We start from the raw sequence: 17,867 nt of genomic DNA on the forward strand, positions 1-17,867 counted from the left end.
CGTCAAATTATACGAAACTTACGAGACTAATATATTTGCAGGCGTAATCTCTGCCCTGCTAGCCGCCGGATTCCTAGAGATGCGTGGAGTCCAAGGGCGTTCCGGCTGGTTTTGGCTCTTGATATTGGAAGGCCTCCTCACTATGGTCATTGGCATCATATCTTTCCTCTACCTGCCGAAATGCCCCACCGATACCAGTTCAGTTCTCTGTCCGAGGTCTTGGTACACAGAGAGGCAAGAAGTCATCATGGTCAACCGTATCCTACGAGACGACCCATCGAAGGGCTTGACCGCTCTCAAAGAGCCAGCAACGTTCGCTGATGTCAAGGCAGCGTGGACTGACAAGTCGCTGTGGGGTTTATATCTGGTCGGCCTTGTCGCATACATCCCAGCAACCCCAGTGCAGGCGTACTTGACGCTCACGCTAAAGAGAGTTGGGAAGTTCAGCACCCTTGCCAGCAATCTGCTCACTGCGCCCTCGGCGGCTCTCCAGATTGTGACTATGCTTGCGCTTTCGTACAGCTCCGAATACTTCAACGAGCGCGCATTTCACTGCCTTTTTGGGGAGCTCTGGTGCATTCCCCTTTTCACCGCGTTGCTGACGATTCCGGACGGTGGTCGCGAATGGGGTCGCTTCGCAACCATCACGCTCATTTCGGGCTACCCCTACTTTCACCCGATTGTCAGCAGTTGGATATCGGAGAACTCATTCGACGTGAAGAAGCGCGCCATAGCGGCGGCTACTTACAACGTTATTGTACAAATGTAAGTGACTGCTTGTGATATCAAATTCTCGCGTGAGCCAATGCTAACACTACATCAACAGAGGGAGTCTTATAGGCAGCCAGATCTATAGGTCTTGGGATGCCCCTTATTATAAGAATGGCAACAAGGTGTGCATATCTATTCTATCACTAGCCATAGTTGTGCTTTTTGCTCAGCGGCAATTCCTCATTCACCTCAACCGCAAAAAGGAGCAAAAATGGAATGAGATGACACCAGAGGAGAAGATTGCATACCAAACCAGCCAAGAGGACCGGGAGAAGGATGGAAACAAGCGATTGGACTTCAAATTTGCATTCTAGTCCCATGTACCTAAGCTCCTGTCTTGCCGAAGACTTCTATTACGCCTAATGATATTTTTGGTTAGCAGACAGTACATTGAGTTTACAGTGACGGCCTAGAAGCACTCGCACGTGGCTTGATATGAAGACGATAATTGTATCATTAAGGCCGCATTCCTCCAGGTCATCACTTCTTCAGTCTTCTGAACGGATGGGCCTCGGTATTAAAAACCCAGTCGTCCAGGCTGACCAGCTCAGGCTCTGAGAATATGAGGTACAAATACTTCAGTGTCTCGCCAAGCCAAAAGCTTTCCATCGAGTCTGCCTTGCCTGCATCTTCACCAGGTTTCGGGTTCACGTTCCAAACTGCGGTATTCGCCAGCTCGGTGTGCGTCATCTTATCAATGGCGGTCCACATGCGCCAGGCCTCGTCTTGCCATGAGGGATCACCTGTGACGCGGTACATGACAAAAACACTCTCCACGGCTTCGGGGCGGAGGATATACCGTGCGTCCGGGATCTTGGTGAACGATGGAGGGAGCCGCTGCTCCTCGACAACCTTTACCGCTCCTTCAGCTCCCGTGGAAATCGACTGGGTGGATAGAATGGCCCCATGCCACGACGAGTTGGACCATTGGCAGTCATAGCGGGAAGAGCAAGGCGTCAACGACATCGTTTCTGGCATTACACCTCGCTCAAAAGAGGAGTAAGCCCAGATACATCCCTTTGTGAATTTGTCCGCCCATTCGACATGCGTTTTGTTGGACATTACCCGGCCTCCAAGAGCCAGCATGCCACCGACGAAGCATGTCAGATGGCCTGCGCTTGGATCCAAGTTTGTAGAAACATGGTTGTCGCTGAGGCTGGCATGGAGTGATCCCGGGAACAAAATGTCATCAGCTTTTGGTGTCATAGGACGGAAGAAAAGGTGCTTGTTGGATGCCTCCATGCTTCGCAGATACATATCTGCATATATACCGGTACTCTGTCCAAAGAGAGCCGCCATTTTGGGCAAGTATTCGTAGGCAGAGTCTGCCATTCCGCTGAGACCGTAGTCTGAGCCGAGATCAAACTCCTCATGAGAGGCATCAACAACGATAGGCCACAGACCAGGTACCTTGGTTTTTGCCTGCGCAGCAGCGAGCAACTCGCTGATATGTTGAACCGCGTCGTAGTATTTAGGATTCCCTGTAAGAATGCTGAGTCGGGAGAACTCCATGGTCAACGATCCCAGTTCGGCGAGGAGGGTATTGCCATGCGCTGTTTGTGGCTCGCCTCTAGCGGCCGCATGAATGTCCCATCTTGTGACGGGTAGGTGGTTGGGCGTGTCAAAGGCCTTGTAGAGCATGTCCCCGACGTCTTGCGCCTTGGACAGCAGCCTCGTGTCGCCACTCAGATCGTATGCCCCAAGCAAGCCGCCAAGAAATCGGATTGTCGTTTCGAAGACGTTGATAGTCTTCGCCTCAGTTGTTTCAAACGAGATGTTGTTGCTCACAGCTTCAACCGCAAGCGAGAACTCTTCTCGTAGCCCCATGATGTACAGGGTATCAAGAGAGTCCACAAGGGTAGCACCCCAGCCTCCAAACGTGTCGACAGGCTTCCCTGTGATGGGAGTGACCTCGTCGCGCAACCAAGCATGCTCTTTGTATGCTTTCCAGGATCGCATAAAGGCGCTTCTGATGGCGTCGCGCCGCGTTAAGCGAGTCTGCCGCTGTTCAGCGGACTCGGGTGCAAATTTCGCTTGCACATTCGGTACAACACCCGCGGCAGCCGTTGGTAGCGACCGAAAAGAAGTGACAGGGTACTGATGCGTAACTACTCGCCAAAGAAAGTACCGGTCTACTGGCTCAATCTGTGGCTTAGTCGGTCTCGGCGACAAGGTCCAAGAATCACTCCCCCATTGCCGCCAGATGGAGATGGTGACGATGAGCAGCCCCGCGGCGACCAGGTACCTCCGTAGGGCTGCCATTGTACTTGATCCTGAGAATCTTCGTGGCAAGTAATTGGAAAGAACGCATCGAAGCCACTGGAGATTGTGTAAGGCGTAGGGTGAAATGAGTCGTGATTGCGATGGAGTTGGCGAAAGCAATGCCGGACGAGGATGGAGCAGATTGCTTGGCTGAGATTGCTTCTCACGTGCTGCGTCGACACCCCAATTGCTGCATTCGAGCAGTGGAACGAAACCAGGGACCTGGCTTGCAGAATTGGACAAGCCAACATGCATTTGTTCAGAGAGCCGGTTGGTGGACCCGGTCTGATGTGACCTGGGCACAACCAACGGCTGCTATTTTGAGACACACAATATCTTGGTAGTTGTCCCTCGACCCCCCGCGTTTCAATAGAAAGCCCCCACACCATTTTGTACTCTCTCGACCCGTCTCTGTGCGGACCGCCCTTGCCTCTGCCGGCCCGTGCCTGTAAGGTGGCCGGCCACATTGAAGTCTTGGTGTTCTGGCAAGGGCACGAAAGCTATATAAAAGGGCATTTCTCCTTCATTCGGTAGTAGTAGCCGTCTTCTGACCTGGCGTAAGTGAGGGTTGCGAGGGCCCCTTGCTGGGCCTCGAAGGTCTAACGGTCTTGCATTGTATAGGGGTTGCGATGGGTGGTGCGATGGTTGGAGTTCCACCTGGTTACTGGTCTCTCTATCTGCATTTGCGCCTTTTAAACCGCCAGCCTCTTGCTTGCAGTGCTTGCGGGGACTACTGGCTTGCTTGCTCGCCTGCCGGGCTGCCAGGCTGCTAGGGTGCTGGCCCGCTTGCTTGACTGCTGCGCTTGCTTAAATCCGGGCTGGCATGCGAGAAGACGAAAGGTACTTCGCGTTACTAAGAAATTCAATGGTTAGGGTGGCCCGTGCAGCCCGTTACTGCTGCAGCTGGTCACTGTACAGTAGGCCGTGCGGCTATGACTATGGGACCATGGGATTTATGGGTGGGCGTGAGTTCATAGAGACGTGCCTGAGCGTTGAATAGTAGCCCCCTTAGTTCATCGCGACGGCGTTAGAGTAGGTATCATTGAGCACGATTTTTGTATGAAACACATGCTACTTCGTTTGCTCATTGCAGGAAGTGATACAACTGATACATGGCCAAACTCCTGGCGGTTGGCCGTGAGCTGTAATTCGCTCTGTGTGGTGATACAATATGCAGCACTTTCCGTTTCGGGAATCAACGGCCAACAGAGGATCAGCTGGCGGCTCCGGCTACAGGGCATCCTTGTGAGACGATGGAAACTTCGTCCGGGCGATTTAATGTCAGCTTGAGCCTGTGGTACTCTGATCCAATACATTCATTTTTATTTGGTGTAGCGACATCTGCTTATCGACATTACGATAGAGGTACGATGGCTATGCTATGTCTCTTGTTCGCTCGCATCTGCTTACTTTTCGTCGGTCTGTTGTGGTTCTCATCGTTGGGACAAGGCCTCTGCTACTTCCCTGCCGGGAACGTCGCACAACAGGACACTCCATGCCGGGACGACGAAACGAAGCATTCCACTTGCTGCGGGCAAGGTTACGCTTGTCTGAGTAACAACATGTGTATGGCGACGGGAAAAGAGCTTCAAAAAGACGGCGTTACGCTGTATGTCCGCGGCAGTTGTACTGACAAGAGTTGGCGTAGTAGCGCCTGCCCTCTATTCTGCTCGAGCCCAGACGATGACAACGTATCGGGGGGTCAGGGAATCGGGGTTTGCAGTGACAGTGTAGGGTCTGGAAAACTCTTCTACTGCATAAATAGGAACATAGTGGACTGTGAAAAGAACCAGAATGTTTTGCTTTTCCAGGGTGAGTGAAGGTGTTACATGTATCGAGCAGTGAAGGCGATATTGCACAGGCTGTCTCTGGCTACTGACATCGATGTGCTCTCCAGATAAACCGACACCTTTCACGACCATTGGGGTCCTGCCGTCAACAACGCCCACGAGCACGATCTCCAGAATAAAAGAGACGTCACGTACAGAAACAGCACTGGGTACAATCACAAGCTCACAATCATTGACACCGAGCATTACAACATTCCCCCAGCCCGCACAGGAGGCATCGTCGCGATCGAATCTTGGGATCGGCGTCGGTGTCGGTGTTGGACTCGGTGTTCCTCTCATGTCCATCATCAGCGGTCTGACCTGGCTGTTAATGCGGCGGCGACAAAAAGATAAAGCTGAGCTAGAACCACATAACACAAACCTAGGAGCTAATCTGGAAGTGCCTAAACCATATTTTCGTGGAGGCGTCTGGCCTTCAATGCCGCAACCCCCGCAGCACGAACAATGCGAGGGCGATATATACGAAGTTTATGGCTCCTCGACTGTGCATTACAACTCAACTAGATACGAGCTCTCGACAGAGGCGATCAACTGCTCTCCCACCACCAATGTACTGTTAGGGACTGGGAGCTATGTGGGGCGGTGATATAGAGATATTCCAAGGAGGTGGGTAGCATGGGCTACACATATAGTATTGAAGCTTCCAAGATGAGATACAGTGTATATCAACTCCTATGCCGCGAAGTATGCAAGGGGGGGAGCAAGCATATGGCATGGACTATTGCTTAGAGGGTGTTGATATACAACTTTATAAGCAGAAGTAATAGATACGCATGAATTACATTGGGCCCTCGATTTGAAGCATTGCGTTCTGCAAGGCGTGATATCGGTGCCAAACCATCTTTTGCGTGTCTATACCGCGATGTAGTAGAATCGAGTGGCTGAATCATACTCGAGCAGTACCTCCTTGTCCATCCATGCCAAGTCAACAGTAAATTGCCGCCACATGCTTATGTCGTACGCCCCGGACATGATCCCAGGGTTCACAAGCGCGCAGAGATATTTTGCCGGATTGCCATCGGCGTCCTTGTTCGCCTCGTCGCTCTGGCTGACCATGTCGCCCTTCGCATCAATTGTACCATGGTCACCTACGCTCGCTGCAGGACATAGTACCAGAGCAAGCTTCAGTCCATCGGCCAGGGGAACGCGACAACCTTCGGGTGGTGTCCACGCGACTACCATGCCCGGCCGCACTCGTTTCTTGAAATCCAGCGCTCGGATCTCGGCTTGGGGCTCCATGCTTGTTGGACCGGCGAATCGCAAAAGCTCACCAGTGCTGTCCGGAAACTTCATGGCACCTTCAGCAGCAGCGCCGCTTCGGGAGGATGCTTTGGAGCGCGAGCGCTGGGCGTCGACGTGCGTCTGCCATACTTTGGAACGGAACGCCGCGGCTTGCTCGGGCGTGACGCCCTCGGTTTTGAGGCACCGCAGCTCGAACTCAGGGGCAGGGAGCCGTAGGAGCTGCGCACCTGTCTCGACCGGTGCCAGGATCTCGGACGATATGGCCGGCGAGCCGGACTGGTACGACCAAAGTCAGCTTGCGATGCTTCCAAGCTGTGCGTGTAGAGAAGCAGGCACACTAGACTCACATTCGCATCTATCCAAGTGCGCAGCTGATCATTGTTCCAGGTGATTGGCGAACTTGCATCGTATTCGGCCTTTTTGCTCGTTGGCACAAACACGCGAAGCATCTCAGCGAAACGCAGGGAGTTTCGGCCCGGGTGGACGTCTGCGAGGCACGGGTTTATGCAGGTCAACACCACAGTCTTGCATGCCCGCGTCCCGGCAGGATCGAACACATGCTTGAGAACCTTGGTGAGTTGATTCTGGCGGAACGGCACGTGCGACTTCTTCCGTTCCTGGCCCGTCGCCACAGCGTTATCGTGCTCCGTCTTACCGCGGATGCAGTCTTTGAGGACGGACAGGCTGACATTGATGGCGCGAGACTCTCGCATGCGCTCAGCGCTGTGGTCCTGCTTGTCACGGGCGCCCTCGGACCCGGCAAGGTCAATGAGGTAAAAGATGCCGTCTTCGGCGGTGGGCATGCTGGGTATTTCGATCCTCAGGCGGCAAATGGCGTGCGATCTCGAAGAGCTGTCATTCTTTGCGGTTGCCTCGGTGCGACGGAGCTCGGTGGCGGTTTCGATCAGAGACAGGACCTGCGCCGTGCTCTGGACGTGGTGCTCGAGTGCGCCAGCAAGCTGCGTGACGCCGAAGGCGTCTTCTAGGATCGAGATGGCTTTGCGCTGGTTCAACAGGTCTGCGGCGAGCGACATGGAACATGGCGTCAGTGACTAGGTGGTATGTTGAAGGCTGAGCAACCGAGACTCACCAAATGATGCATTTCCGGCGAGTTCGACGATGGAGAGGTAAACCTTGCGTTCACCCCCAAGTGATCCTCCCATGAGGGCCTCGGCAACAAGCTTCTCCAGGCCGCTAATCGAATACGTCTTGCCACTGCCCGTTTGCCCGTAGGCGAAGAGCGTACTAATGCCGCCTCCCCAGCTCCATGGTACAAGCTCGCGCACCACGTCGTCGTAAATGGCTTCAGTAGTCGCGTCGGGCCCGTACACGCGGTCGACGTTGTAGACTGATGACTGCAAGCAGGTGTACACATCAGCACTTTGTGGCACAAGTGTGTAAGACCCATGACGCCGTCAGACGTAGGAGAAAGATCACTACCTTGAGGACAGGCGGTCCGCGAACGGCCTTGCGCAATTCATGTGCATCTATCGTTCCTGGGGGCGTCGCACGCGCAAAGATTGCCTCTGGGAAGTCATTCTCGTCGGCTGCCGGGGGGCGGATGCGCGCGACAACGCTTATGTCGCGGCTCGCGGGCACGCCGCCGGCGGGTTGGCGCGGGGGTTCAAGCTTGACACGCTTGATGAGAGCGCGAAACCGATCGGCATGTTCAATGTAAAAGTCTTCCATAATATTTGATCCAGCAGGTAGCTTGAGCGTGCGATAGAGCCTGTCCACCTTTACCTGGAGCGTAGCTCGGACGCATTTATACTTGAGACGCCGCGCGACCGCGTATTACCGGTTAAGGATATGCTGAAACAGCTCGACCGCAGCGCTCTTCTCATGCTGCTGCCTACCGATACGGGAAAACGAATTGATGCTCGTTTTGGTTCTCGGGCCCGCGGACCCTGTTCTGGGACCGTCGAGCCGTCAGGTTCGGGTGCTAATCCGATGCGCTGCACGTGGTCCGCCGCTGTCATTGGACATTGAAGGATATACCTGCGTTGACCAAGCAACCCCTGCGCTGTCACTAGTAGTAGTGGACCTGTCCAAGCTACCTGATTTATGTCGGTGCCTTGCCGCTTTGCCGGCCGGCCTTTAGGCAACTGAATTCCAGGTTATCGAACCGCCAAGCCCAGCGAGGCCTCTACAAATGCCGCTTGGGCGTGGTGACAAAAGCAATATTTGATGGCACGACATGAGTGTGCTGGGATCATGAAATTGCAGTGGTTGCTCTGACGCGGTTGCACGGTTGCACCTCGTTGGCGGACCTTGTGGCTGGGACAACAAATCCCAAGTTGGACCACGGGTCCGACTCAAAATGAGAACTCCATTCCAGGATCCTGTCATAAATCTGATCGATGCCTAGACGCGCTTTGGTGAGCGTTCAACATGGCCCCATAGGCTCTCTGCTTTGCGATTCCGCGTGACTTCTAGGTTACGATGGAATTGCGGGTTGACTCTCCGGCGACTTGCTTGTGCCGGTAGCATCCATGCACAGTCAGCCCCCTGTCCAGTCTCACAACTTACAAGCGTCATTGCTTATGCGAATGCCGCTTCGTATTTCGAGTCACCACTGTGCTATCTAGCCTTTGGACACGTAAAGCCCAACAAGACGGTACATGCGGAAACGACTGGATGCGGCGGACAGCGAGTGAGCTGGAACAAATACGCCCTGGCATCAGGTCAGTTCAAGTTTTTGGAAGGGAATTGAGCCTGTTGCTACGCATATATGTGGCAATTCAACTAGGGAGTCATCTCTGCCGCCACCTCCTTCTCGACCACCTCATACGCTTCCTTCAGCAACCTCACCACGTCTTCGAGCTCAGCGTCCGAAACGTTATACGGCGGCGCAACGATGATGTGATCGCCGCGAGTCCCGTCGACCGTCCCCGTCCCCGGATAGACGGCCAGCCCGAGCCTCTGCGCCTCGTCGCGAACCCGCCCCGAGAAATGCACCTCGGGCGAGAACGGCTCCTTGCTGGCCTTGTCGGCCACAAACTCGAGGGCCCAAAAGAAGCCGCGGCCGCGAACGTCGCCGACGAATCTGCGCCCGCCCAGTTCACGCCGAAGAGCCCCCTCAAGCCATTCCCCCTTCACTGCGCAGCGTCGCACTAGGTCATCGCGTTCAAGGACTCTTTGCACCGCGAGAGACGCCGCGCAGGCCACCGGATGAGCTTGATAGGTATGTCCATGGACAAACGACCCGCTCCCCTGTCGGAGACCGCCTACCACCTTTTCGTGCACCAAGACGCCCGCTATGGGCGAATAGCCTCCTCCCAAACCCTTGCCCAACGTCAGGAGGTCCGGATACACACCGTCGCCTTCTTGCTCAAAGGCAAAGTAAGTGCCACATCTTCCGCTGCCGCACATAACCTCGTCAAGGATCAACAAGATGCCATATTGAGAGCATAGGCGTCGCACGCCCTGGAAATAACCGCGTGGTGCGGTCGCGCAGCCCAGGGTCGCACCGCACACCGTCTCGGCGACAAAAGCCATGACGTTCTCTGGACCGAGGGACCTGAACTCGTGGTCGAGCTCCTGGACCAGGCGCGCAGCGTACGACTCTTCTGTCTCGCCTTGGAGTTGCGAGCGGTATGTATAGGCCGGGCTCACGTGGCTCACGTTGGGAAGCGTCAGCACGCCCATGTACGGCGCCTTTCTCGCGACATTGCTGCCCACGCTCATCGCTCCAATAGTGTTGCCGTGATAGGCTTGCTGTCGCGCGACTATGCGCGTCCGCTGGGGTTGGCCCCTCTCAACGTGGTACTGCCTCGCGAGCTTCAGAGCCGAGTCCATGGCCTCGCTTCCGGAGCACACAAAGTAGGCCTTGCACAGCCCGTGCGGCTTGTTCCTGAGCAGCATGTCGGCCAGGTCCTCGGCGGCGCTCGTCGTGAACGCGAGGGTGTGGGCATAAGAGACCTTGGCCATTTGGTCTCGCACGGCAGACTGCACCTCCTCGCTGCCGTGGCCTATGATGGCGACGGCGGCCCCGGTGCAGCCATCGAGGATGCGCTGACCGGTGGATAGGTTGATGTATGAGCCGGAAGCTGAGACTACCGTCGCCGGGTCTGCGAGGAGCGAGCGGTGGAGGACGTGTGACGCCTTGGTCGGCTGGGCGTTGATGCCGTCCGTCTTGCCCCGCGAGTCCTCAGCCATGCGCTCAGCCGAAGATGTCGTGTTCTTCATGATGTTTTTAGGTCTCGATAGAAGTCGCACAATTGCTCCATGGATCAGCCGTGTATGGTCTTGGTCGTCTCAAGGCCAGAAGTCAAGAGCTCGCACACAGAGTGTATAGTTATAGGCTACGTCTGCGGAGTCCGATTCCTTCACAGCTCAGTCCGCACCACCACGCTGGCAAGCCGACTCTGGGGGTGGCGTCGAGGGTCGGGAAACCGTGCGACATCGGCTCCATAGTCATATTTGCCCGCGGCCAGTAGTTCCCGATTTTAGGTAATGTCGGGAAACTGCCAACTGAAAATTGCGATCGCACTTCCTCTTCGCCCAATCATGCTGTCTTCTCGTCGGCCTGGTCCATCTTCAGAGGGCGCACTCGGCGCAAAGACGAAGACACCTCCAAGTCCGTTTAAGCGGAGAGGCCCACCGCTTGCGATTGCCATGTTGATACGCCGGAGCCGATAATAGCGCTTGGTGAGTCTAGGACAACACTGCGTCTGGAAATCGAGGAACCGAGGCGATACAAGGTGTCAATTATCTGCCACGTCGGACAGCACATCGAGGGCCTCGACAGGAACTCCATCTATTGAGCTGAGCGTCTGGTCTTGCCGCTCAATTAATGAGCCATTTTCTGTGCTCGAGGACGAAGGTAATTGCCTTTTAAGACATGAATCCTGGCCTACGCCATCTCACTAGTGGGTGGGGATGAAGGCGACAGGACGGAGCGCTCAGGAGTGACTTGCAAACTATTAGACAATGACAGCTCTTAGCGGAATGCTTTATATCGATATGCATCCGCTCTGGCGACTATATCGGCAGGACAAGTTTGCATGCAAACCATCAGGTTGTCACAGAGTGACACCCAGAAATGCAACGCCCATGGCTATTGAGTGTATGAGTCGCTCGACCTGATTTTCGAGTATACGCACAATTGGAGTTCAAAGGCTACAGCCAATTGGATCAGAGTCATTTTTGGCCGTATACTAGGCGATATGATCAATGTTGACATTGGAGCTGGCATTGTGGTGCTGAAGAGCCTGCAACCCGAGCGAGTGGCCCTTGGCTTCTGAGATCTTCCGCCCACAGGGGATACAGTCCATCGTTACATGTATGTAATAACGGTTTTGGGGTCGTATCGTCTATGGCGACCAACCTCTCGTCTTTCGTACGGCAGTGCTGGCGGTCCGTCGGTCATTCAATCGCGGTTTTCTCATGCCTGATAGAGACGGCAGTGTTCAAGGGCTTTCATAAAGCACAGCGAAAGCCTGCTACCAGCCTCAGTGCGCTTGACCGTCGACCGCTCGGCATCCGACTCGACTAGGCAGTAAGCGGAGCTTTGTAACTCGCCGCGCCGGTTACCGCCACAAGTGCCGCCACGACCAGACGCTGGCCTTTTTTGTTAGCCCAAGTTCGTTTCCGAAACAGGGTCCGGCACCTGATTCCCTCGTCGTTCTTCGGCACGATGTCTGTACCGTTCAGCTTCGATGGTCACCCAGCCGCCTGTTGCGGCTGAGTAATGGGTGCTTTATCCGCCACGCCCCCGGCTAGGGTTGGAATGGTTGCTTAGTGAGGAAGCCCCGACATAAGTGAAAGCTGCTACTACTAGCATGTTTTGCGTCATTGTCGGAATTGGCGCGTTTGATCTCGGATCTAGCTTCGTGGCCGGCCTCGGGTCCGCTTGCCTACCTATTATAACTGACTCGGGTCTGCCCCTCGAGGGTTTGATATCGAGAACATTTGTCGGATCCCGCCACCCGCATATATAGTGCGATTGAGCTTTCACCTTGTCCATTGTCGACTTCATCTCGCCGTGTCCCTCGTCAGACATAACTCATCGCTACAACACATTCGAGAGAGAGAAAGAGAGCTTCGCCATGGCCGCGGCCCTGACGGACGAGCAACTCGAGCGGTACCTCGCTCACGTCGGGTATCCGCGCGAGCGCCATGCGGCCGACCCGCTCGCGCTCGTCACCGAACTCATGGCGCGGCAAATCTCGCGGGTGCCCTTTGAGTCGTTCGCGCTGCACTACTCGCAGCATCGCGTCGTGTCGCTGGACCTCGACGCCCTGTTCGACAAGATTGTGGTGCGCGGCAAGGGCGGCTACTGCATGGAGCTCAATGGCTTCTTTGCCGCCGTGCTACGTCGGCTTGGTTTCACCGTCCTCAACGTCGCAGCGCGTGTGCAGGTCGGCAACAACGTGTATTCTGGCTGGTTGGTTTTCCTGCCGCCCACGTAGATCGATCGAGATCGATCCAACCATCCATCCCCCACCTTGTTTGTGTATTCGTATGTGGCATGGATGGGCTGACAGGCATGAGCGCGACACACACAGGACGCACATGATCAACCTCGTCACCATCAACGGCGAGAAGCATGCCGTCGACGTCGGCTTCGGCCGCGACGAGCCCCTCATCCCCGTGCCGCTGCGCTCGGGCTTCGAATTCACCCAGGTGCACCCGCAACGCGGCCGGCTCGAGTATCGCGCCCTCAAGCAGCACACGGACCAGACGCAGCGCATGTGGGTGTACTCGTCGCAGGCGACGCCCGGCGCGGAATGGGTCGAGCGCAACTGCTTTAACGAGGTCGAGTGGTTCCCCGAGGACTACCGGGTCAGCAACCACCACACCATGTCGAGCCCGACGAGCTTCTTCGTGCAAAACGTCTTGGCGTTCCGCGGACTGCTCGACGAGGAGTCGGGCCGCATCCACGGGCTACTGACGCTGTTCCGCGACACGGTCAAGCGGCAAATGGCCGGGCAAGAGGCCGAGGTGCTGGAAACGTTAAAGTCGGAGGAGGAGAGAGTCCGCGCCCTCGACGAGTATTTCGGCGTGCGGCTTGCGCCTGCTGAGCAGAGAGGCATCCGCGGCATGTCGAGTGAGCTGCGTGGGTGAGGATCCCCTGTTTCGAATACATAGGGACCAGCATTGCGCGCATGACGGAGTTGCGAGAAGGGGGAGTTTGAAGGGCCGTGTGCCATTCGGCATTTGGGTACATACTCGCTTGGGATGAAAAACACTGTATGAGGGAAGATATGTGAGCTCATCTTCATTGTGAGCAACAGCCAGAGCGACACAGTGTACAGATTTGTCATTTAGATTTGAGTCTTGCCGTTTCTCTGGCAAGGAAAGCTCTACAACCGTTCAAGAACATCTCGAAAAGGGTCATGCTCTCGACCCATGAACCACTTCCACAACCTTCCACGCACCATCCTCGCCAACAGCCTCCCCGACCTTGAAATCACGCCCCTCTTGCAACGCAACCTCACACGCAACGAACAAATTCCCCATCCTCGCTTCCCTCCGCCATCCCCCCGTCCCCTCGCTCCACAGCCACCTCTCCAGCGCAATGTCCTCCCCCGCGCGCACAAAGCCCTGACACCAGCGCCCCAGCCGCACCACCATGCCCTGTCCCCCTTGCCCTTGTTGATCCATTTCCAAGACGACGCAAAGCAACGGCGGCGATATGGCCGAAGTGCTACTGCCCGCACGGGAAAACGATGGCACGACAGGCTCCTCATCCTCCCAGACCTCTTCGTACGCGGTCACCAGCCCCGTCGCCGGGTTCACCATGCTCCCCGTCTCGAGCGTCGTCCCGTCCGGCTGCGTGATCATGTCGCCCTCGTCCACCACGCCGTCCGCCTCCCGCGTCGTCGAGTCGATCCAGTGTCGCCACTTGCCGTGCGTTGTGACCTGCCCGCCTCTCCCGTCTTCGCGTTCTGTTGTCGAGGACGACGATGTCCCCGCGATGGCCCAGTCGAGCCGGCTGAGGGGAAGAAGACCCGGCGCATCTGATTCTGCTGGAGGGAAATCACGTCAGTCAGCTCCAGCCCAGCTGCTTGCCACGCCCCTCGCCACCGCTTTTCCAAAATGCGCCGAGGCCATTATGGAGGGATGCGATGTTGCATGGGCCACTACTACTACCACCACCACCACTACTACTGGGAATGTCATACCGTCTGAGTCGGCGGCGGCGGCGGCGCCCGCAGCGGGCTTCTTCACGATGATGCGCAGGTCCACAAACCGCCTCGACGGACTCGTGAGCACCACCGTCGACGTCGGCTCCTGCGCCTCGCCAGGCAGCCAGCGGATGGATTTGCGGATCGATATGCTAGCCATGTCGTCGTGTACCGAGCCCCGTGCGGGAATGAAGGTGCGAGGTCGCGTCCCCATTAAGGTTGAGCCGGCGGGCGGGCGGGGTGGAGGCTCATGTCCGACATCGCGTGCTGGCATTATTACGTACAGGCTAATAAATGCTAGCCAGGGCCCCCGGACAGCTGGCAGCTCGGCGCGCACCTTATTAATTTCATCCCATAGCTCGATGCGGGGGAGCAGTCTGGGGTCATCGTCGACCGTACTTTGTTAGAGTTTGACCGTGTTCCAAAGCCTGACCCTCGTTTACGAGCCGGCTTGGCGGTTTAATGCGCCACGTGAAGCGGCAGACTACGAAAGCAGGCCATCAACGCGCCGCGCGACTGCCGCGGCGTGCCCGCCCATGATAAAGTTGGCCATAATGCTACACTCCACAGCTGTCACGACGTTGAAAAATCGAACAAAGGGCACCATCAGCCCCATGAATTTGAGTTGTGTTGCGATGGCCAGGTCAGGTTTCATCCAGCCCGTACGAAGGGCGAAATAGTCGACTGCATGGTATGCATGCACAACGGCTCTTTGCTTGCAGACGGGGCGAGCATTCGCTGGCCTTTGCCATGCGGAGTAGTGTAGCGTATAGCAGTGCACGCTTGGAAATGCAAGCCAACATGGCATCAAGAAACAGAGTAACGCCTCAAGGCTCTGCCGGGTCAAGGCATTTTGTTCATTAGGTACAACGCCAGACGCTTCGCTCGCTCAAAAGCAGTCTTAACCCGACGAATTCGTCTGCGCAAAGTTGTTGATCTGCGTGGTCACGACAAGACCAGCGACCGTCGCCGACGTTAGCGTCGACATGACACCGGAGATGAGGGCGGAAACGGCAAGCCGGGACACGTCGCCGCCGCGCGACGGCGCAAGTTGGCCAAGAATACCAATCTGAATACCCAGGGACCCAATATTGCCGAAGCCGCAGACGGCATACGTGGCAATGAGCTGCGAGCGCTTTGACATGTTGGCGTAGTACGGGTCGTGGGCGAGCTTGAAGAAGGCGTTGTACTCGTTCTGCGAGCCAAGGTGTCATTCATCACGATTACGGAAGCGAAGGCGACGGGAACATTCGGGGCGGGGCACGGAACGGGCGGGGGGAGGAAGACCGCTAACTTACGGTGATGACCTTTTCGGCAATGAGCTTGGCCACGCGGAAGATGTCGTGGTCCTTCGTTGAGCCTGGAGGCAGCTCGGACAAGTCCCTCTGGGGAACGCCCAGCAGGAACGCGACGGGATAAAATACGTAGGACAAGATCGTTTGCAACGTCAAGGTCGGGTCATTGATGTTGAGGTAGCGGCCCCACCACGTCAGGAGGCCGTTGATGAGGCCGACCGCGGCCAGGATGCAGAGAATGGAGGCGATGATTGTGCCACCAATCTTAATACCGAGCCATGCGCCATTGGCAAAAGCATGAAGGGCGTTTTCGGCCTTGTGCTCGTCGTCGTCGGGAATGATGACTCGGCCCGCCGTTAGGGTCTCCTCGGTCTCGGGGTATCGCAGCTTGGAGATGGCCAGCGAGGCAGGAATGGACATGATGCAGGAGGACACAAGGGCCTCGGCGTTGAGACCCAAGCCGATGTAGCCAACTAGGACGGAGCCGGAGATGGTGGCGAAGCCGCAGGTCATGATCTGATGGATCTCGGCCTTGGTCATGTGAGGCACGAACGGACGGACCAGCATGGCCGACTCGCCCTGGCCGATGAAGGGCGTAGCCGCCGCGACGACCGCCTCAGCACCGGACACGCCGAGCGCCCAGAAGACGAAGGTGGCAAACTTCTTGATGAACCATTGGAGGAAACCAATGTAATAAAGAACCTGCACCAGGGAGATGAAGAAGATGATGGCGGGAATGACGCCAAAGAAGAACATTGGGAGGGCAGCCACGTCCGGGCTCGTGAGGAAAGTGACGCCGTCCTTGGCGAAACCGAGCAAGTCGCCGGCGCGGTCCGCGATGAATTTGAAGATGTCGTAGCCGACCTGGGTGCGCAGCACGAAGAGGCCGATGATGTACTGCGCGAGCATGCCGCCGATAACAGTGCGCCAGTTGATGCGCCTGCGCGCCGCGCTCGTGAGCCAGAAAAAGAAGAGGATGATGGCCAGGCCTACCAGACTCACGGCACGGTTTGCCCGAGTGTTGTCGGCATTCTCCTCGGAGGCAAAGGAGCCGATGAGGATGGCGCCAATGGCGACGGCCGCGCCGCAGAGCGTACGGAATTTCTCGGGGATGGCATCGTAAATGACGAGCGCTGTGTGATGCCACACCCACCGGATGGGCCCAGAGATGTACCTGATCGGCACATGGAAGAAGATGAGACGGAGCGTAATAGCCAGCCACAGGAGAAATGGCACCACCCAGTTCTTGTCGTCGCGGTGGAGGATCAAAGACGCGATCCACCAGCCGGTGAAGAGCAGGAAGAGGAACAGGTGCGTGAGGATCCGACGATGACGGTAGACGGGCCCGAGCTTCGCATAGCGGGATGTTGACTCGGTCGAGAGCTGGCCAGCGGTGCGGACGACACCGGTGTCCCCTTTCTCGTGGTCGTCGCTGTAGTCGGGCGGCGTCCCGATGGCATCCTTCTCGACGCCGTGCGTGTGGCCGTGGTCGTGCCGATGGTCCTGGGTTGGGACGAGCGTGGGGTCCACATTCGTGCCCCTCGTGTAAACGACGTCGTCGTGGCCGGCGGCGTCGACGCGAGGAGAGTGATGGCGGTGTGCATGCTGATGCTGGTGCACGGGATCGAGCGCAGGGTCTGTGTTGTGATCCATTCCGGGGGTGTGGTGGTGATCAGGCGCGCCAGTGGCGGCGGCCTTGGACTCGTTGCTCGCCATAATCACGTCGAGACAGCTGTTGAAGCGCTCTGCTGTCGTGATTAATCCACCCTCAACCTAGAGCGCCGGGTTGTATTCCAACAGCGGCTTCGAGAGACGGAGGCGTGGTCGCCCGCTGGTCTCGGCTCGCGTGTAAGAGACGTCGTCAGGTGCGAGGCGATGGCTACGCAAACAAGTGCGCAGCAAGAGAGCGAAACGAGGGCTTCGACAGGACCTACAGGACCATGGCAAGGGACGCAGACGAGGCGCGGCGACAAGGCAAGAGACAAAGGAAAGCTCTCTCTCGTGGGTCAGACGAAGGAAAGGACTTTTTGTATCCGCTCGGAGCCGCCGTTGTGCTCGCTCGCTCGACCTGGACCCGGACCCAAACAGATTGTGGGGTTCGCAGAACAGAACAACCTAAAGTGGAGAGGGACCCTAGCGGTGCGCTAGCCCGCGAGTTGCAACGGATCGCCGCTGACGGTGAGGGACCGACAGATGCATCGAGTCCGGCTGCTAGTGGTGGCTTGTGGCCAGGCCAAGGAGTCGACAAGGGGCTCGCTTGCCACGCCACCAATACCTGTTCTCACACCACGTCGGTCGCTACATTCGGGCAAGGT

The 17,867-nt window shown here is 56.7% G+C and overlaps 8 protein-coding genes across 8 annotated transcripts; 2 read left to right on the plus strand and 6 right to left on the minus strand.

Annotated features, from left to right (window-relative positions):
- Positions 1-142: 142 nt before the first annotated feature.
- Positions 143-1,085, plus strand: JDV02_002418 (uncharacterized protein; the record flags this gene model as incomplete). The annotated part of the gene is made up of 2 exons (XM_047983444.1): positions 143-765; positions 827-1,085. 2 exons carry the CDS (start codon positions 143-145, stop codon positions 1,083-1,085), a joined length of 882 nt encoding a protein of 293 aa, XP_047839415.1.
- A 166-nt stretch (positions 1,086-1,251) lies between these two features.
- Positions 1,252-2,730, minus strand: JDV02_002419 (Mannosyl-oligosaccharide 1,2-alpha-mannosidase; the record flags this gene model as incomplete). Its single annotated transcript, XM_047983445.1, has 1 exon — positions 1,252-2,730. One exon carries the CDS (start codon positions 2,728-2,730, stop codon positions 1,252-1,254), a length of 1,479 nt encoding a protein of 492 aa, XP_047839416.1.
- Positions 2,731-5,637: 2,907 nt separating this feature from the next.
- Positions 5,638-7,999, minus strand: JDV02_002420 (uncharacterized protein). The gene is made up of 4 exons (XM_047983446.1): positions 7,566-7,999; positions 7,216-7,480; positions 6,473-7,143; positions 5,638-6,401 (listed from the first exon to the last, which is right to left on the minus strand). Exons 1-4 carry the CDS (start codon positions 7,812-7,814, stop codon positions 5,736-5,738), a joined length of 1,851 nt encoding a protein of 616 aa, XP_047839417.1. The 5' UTR covers positions 7,815-7,999; the 3' UTR covers positions 5,638-5,735.
- Positions 8,000-8,838: 839 nt separating this feature from the next.
- Positions 8,839-10,487, minus strand: JDV02_002421 (uncharacterized protein). Its single transcript, XM_047983447.1, has one exon. The coding sequence runs from the start codon at positions 10,311-10,313 to the stop codon at positions 8,871-8,873; it is 1,443 nt and encodes a 480-aa protein (XP_047839418.1). The 5' UTR covers positions 10,314-10,487; the 3' UTR covers positions 8,839-8,870.
- Positions 10,488-11,765: 1,278 nt separating this feature from the next.
- Positions 11,766-13,465, plus strand: JDV02_002422 (uncharacterized protein). Its single transcript, XM_047983448.1, has one exon. The coding sequence runs from the start codon at positions 12,246-12,248 to the stop codon at positions 13,191-13,193; it is 948 nt and encodes a 315-aa protein (XP_047839419.1). The 5' UTR covers positions 11,766-12,245; the 3' UTR covers positions 13,194-13,465.
- On the minus strand, positions 13,464-14,417 carry JDV02_002423 (uncharacterized protein; the record flags this gene model as incomplete). The annotated part of the gene is made up of 2 exons (XM_047983449.1): positions 13,464-14,098; positions 14,255-14,417. The coding sequence occupies 2 exons, from the start codon at positions 14,415-14,417 to the stop codon at positions 13,464-13,466; spliced, it is 798 nt and encodes a 265-aa protein (XP_047839420.1).
- Positions 14,418-14,741: 324 nt separating this feature from the next.
- On the minus strand, positions 14,742-15,065 carry JDV02_002424 (uncharacterized protein; the record flags this gene model as incomplete). The annotated part of the gene is made up of 1 exon (XM_047983450.1): positions 14,742-15,065. One exon carries the CDS (start codon positions 15,063-15,065, stop codon positions 14,742-14,744), a length of 324 nt encoding a protein of 107 aa, XP_047839421.1.
- Positions 15,066-15,158: 93 nt separating this feature from the next.
- JDV02_002425 (uncharacterized protein) lies at positions 15,159-17,268 on the minus strand (the record flags this gene model as incomplete). Its single annotated transcript, XM_047983451.1, has 2 exons — positions 15,159-15,452; positions 15,556-17,268. The coding sequence occupies 2 exons, from the start codon at positions 17,266-17,268 to the stop codon at positions 15,159-15,161; spliced, it is 2,007 nt and encodes a 668-aa protein (XP_047839422.1).
- Between the last annotated feature and the right edge of the window lie 599 nt (positions 17,269-17,867).

The sequence above is a fragment of the Purpureocillium takamizusanense genome, chromosome 2, assembly GCF_022605165.1.
Source record: "Purpureocillium takamizusanense chromosome 2, complete sequence".
NCBI classification, from domain to species: domain Eukaryota; kingdom Fungi; phylum Ascomycota; class Sordariomycetes; order Hypocreales; family Ophiocordycipitaceae; genus Purpureocillium; species Purpureocillium takamizusanense.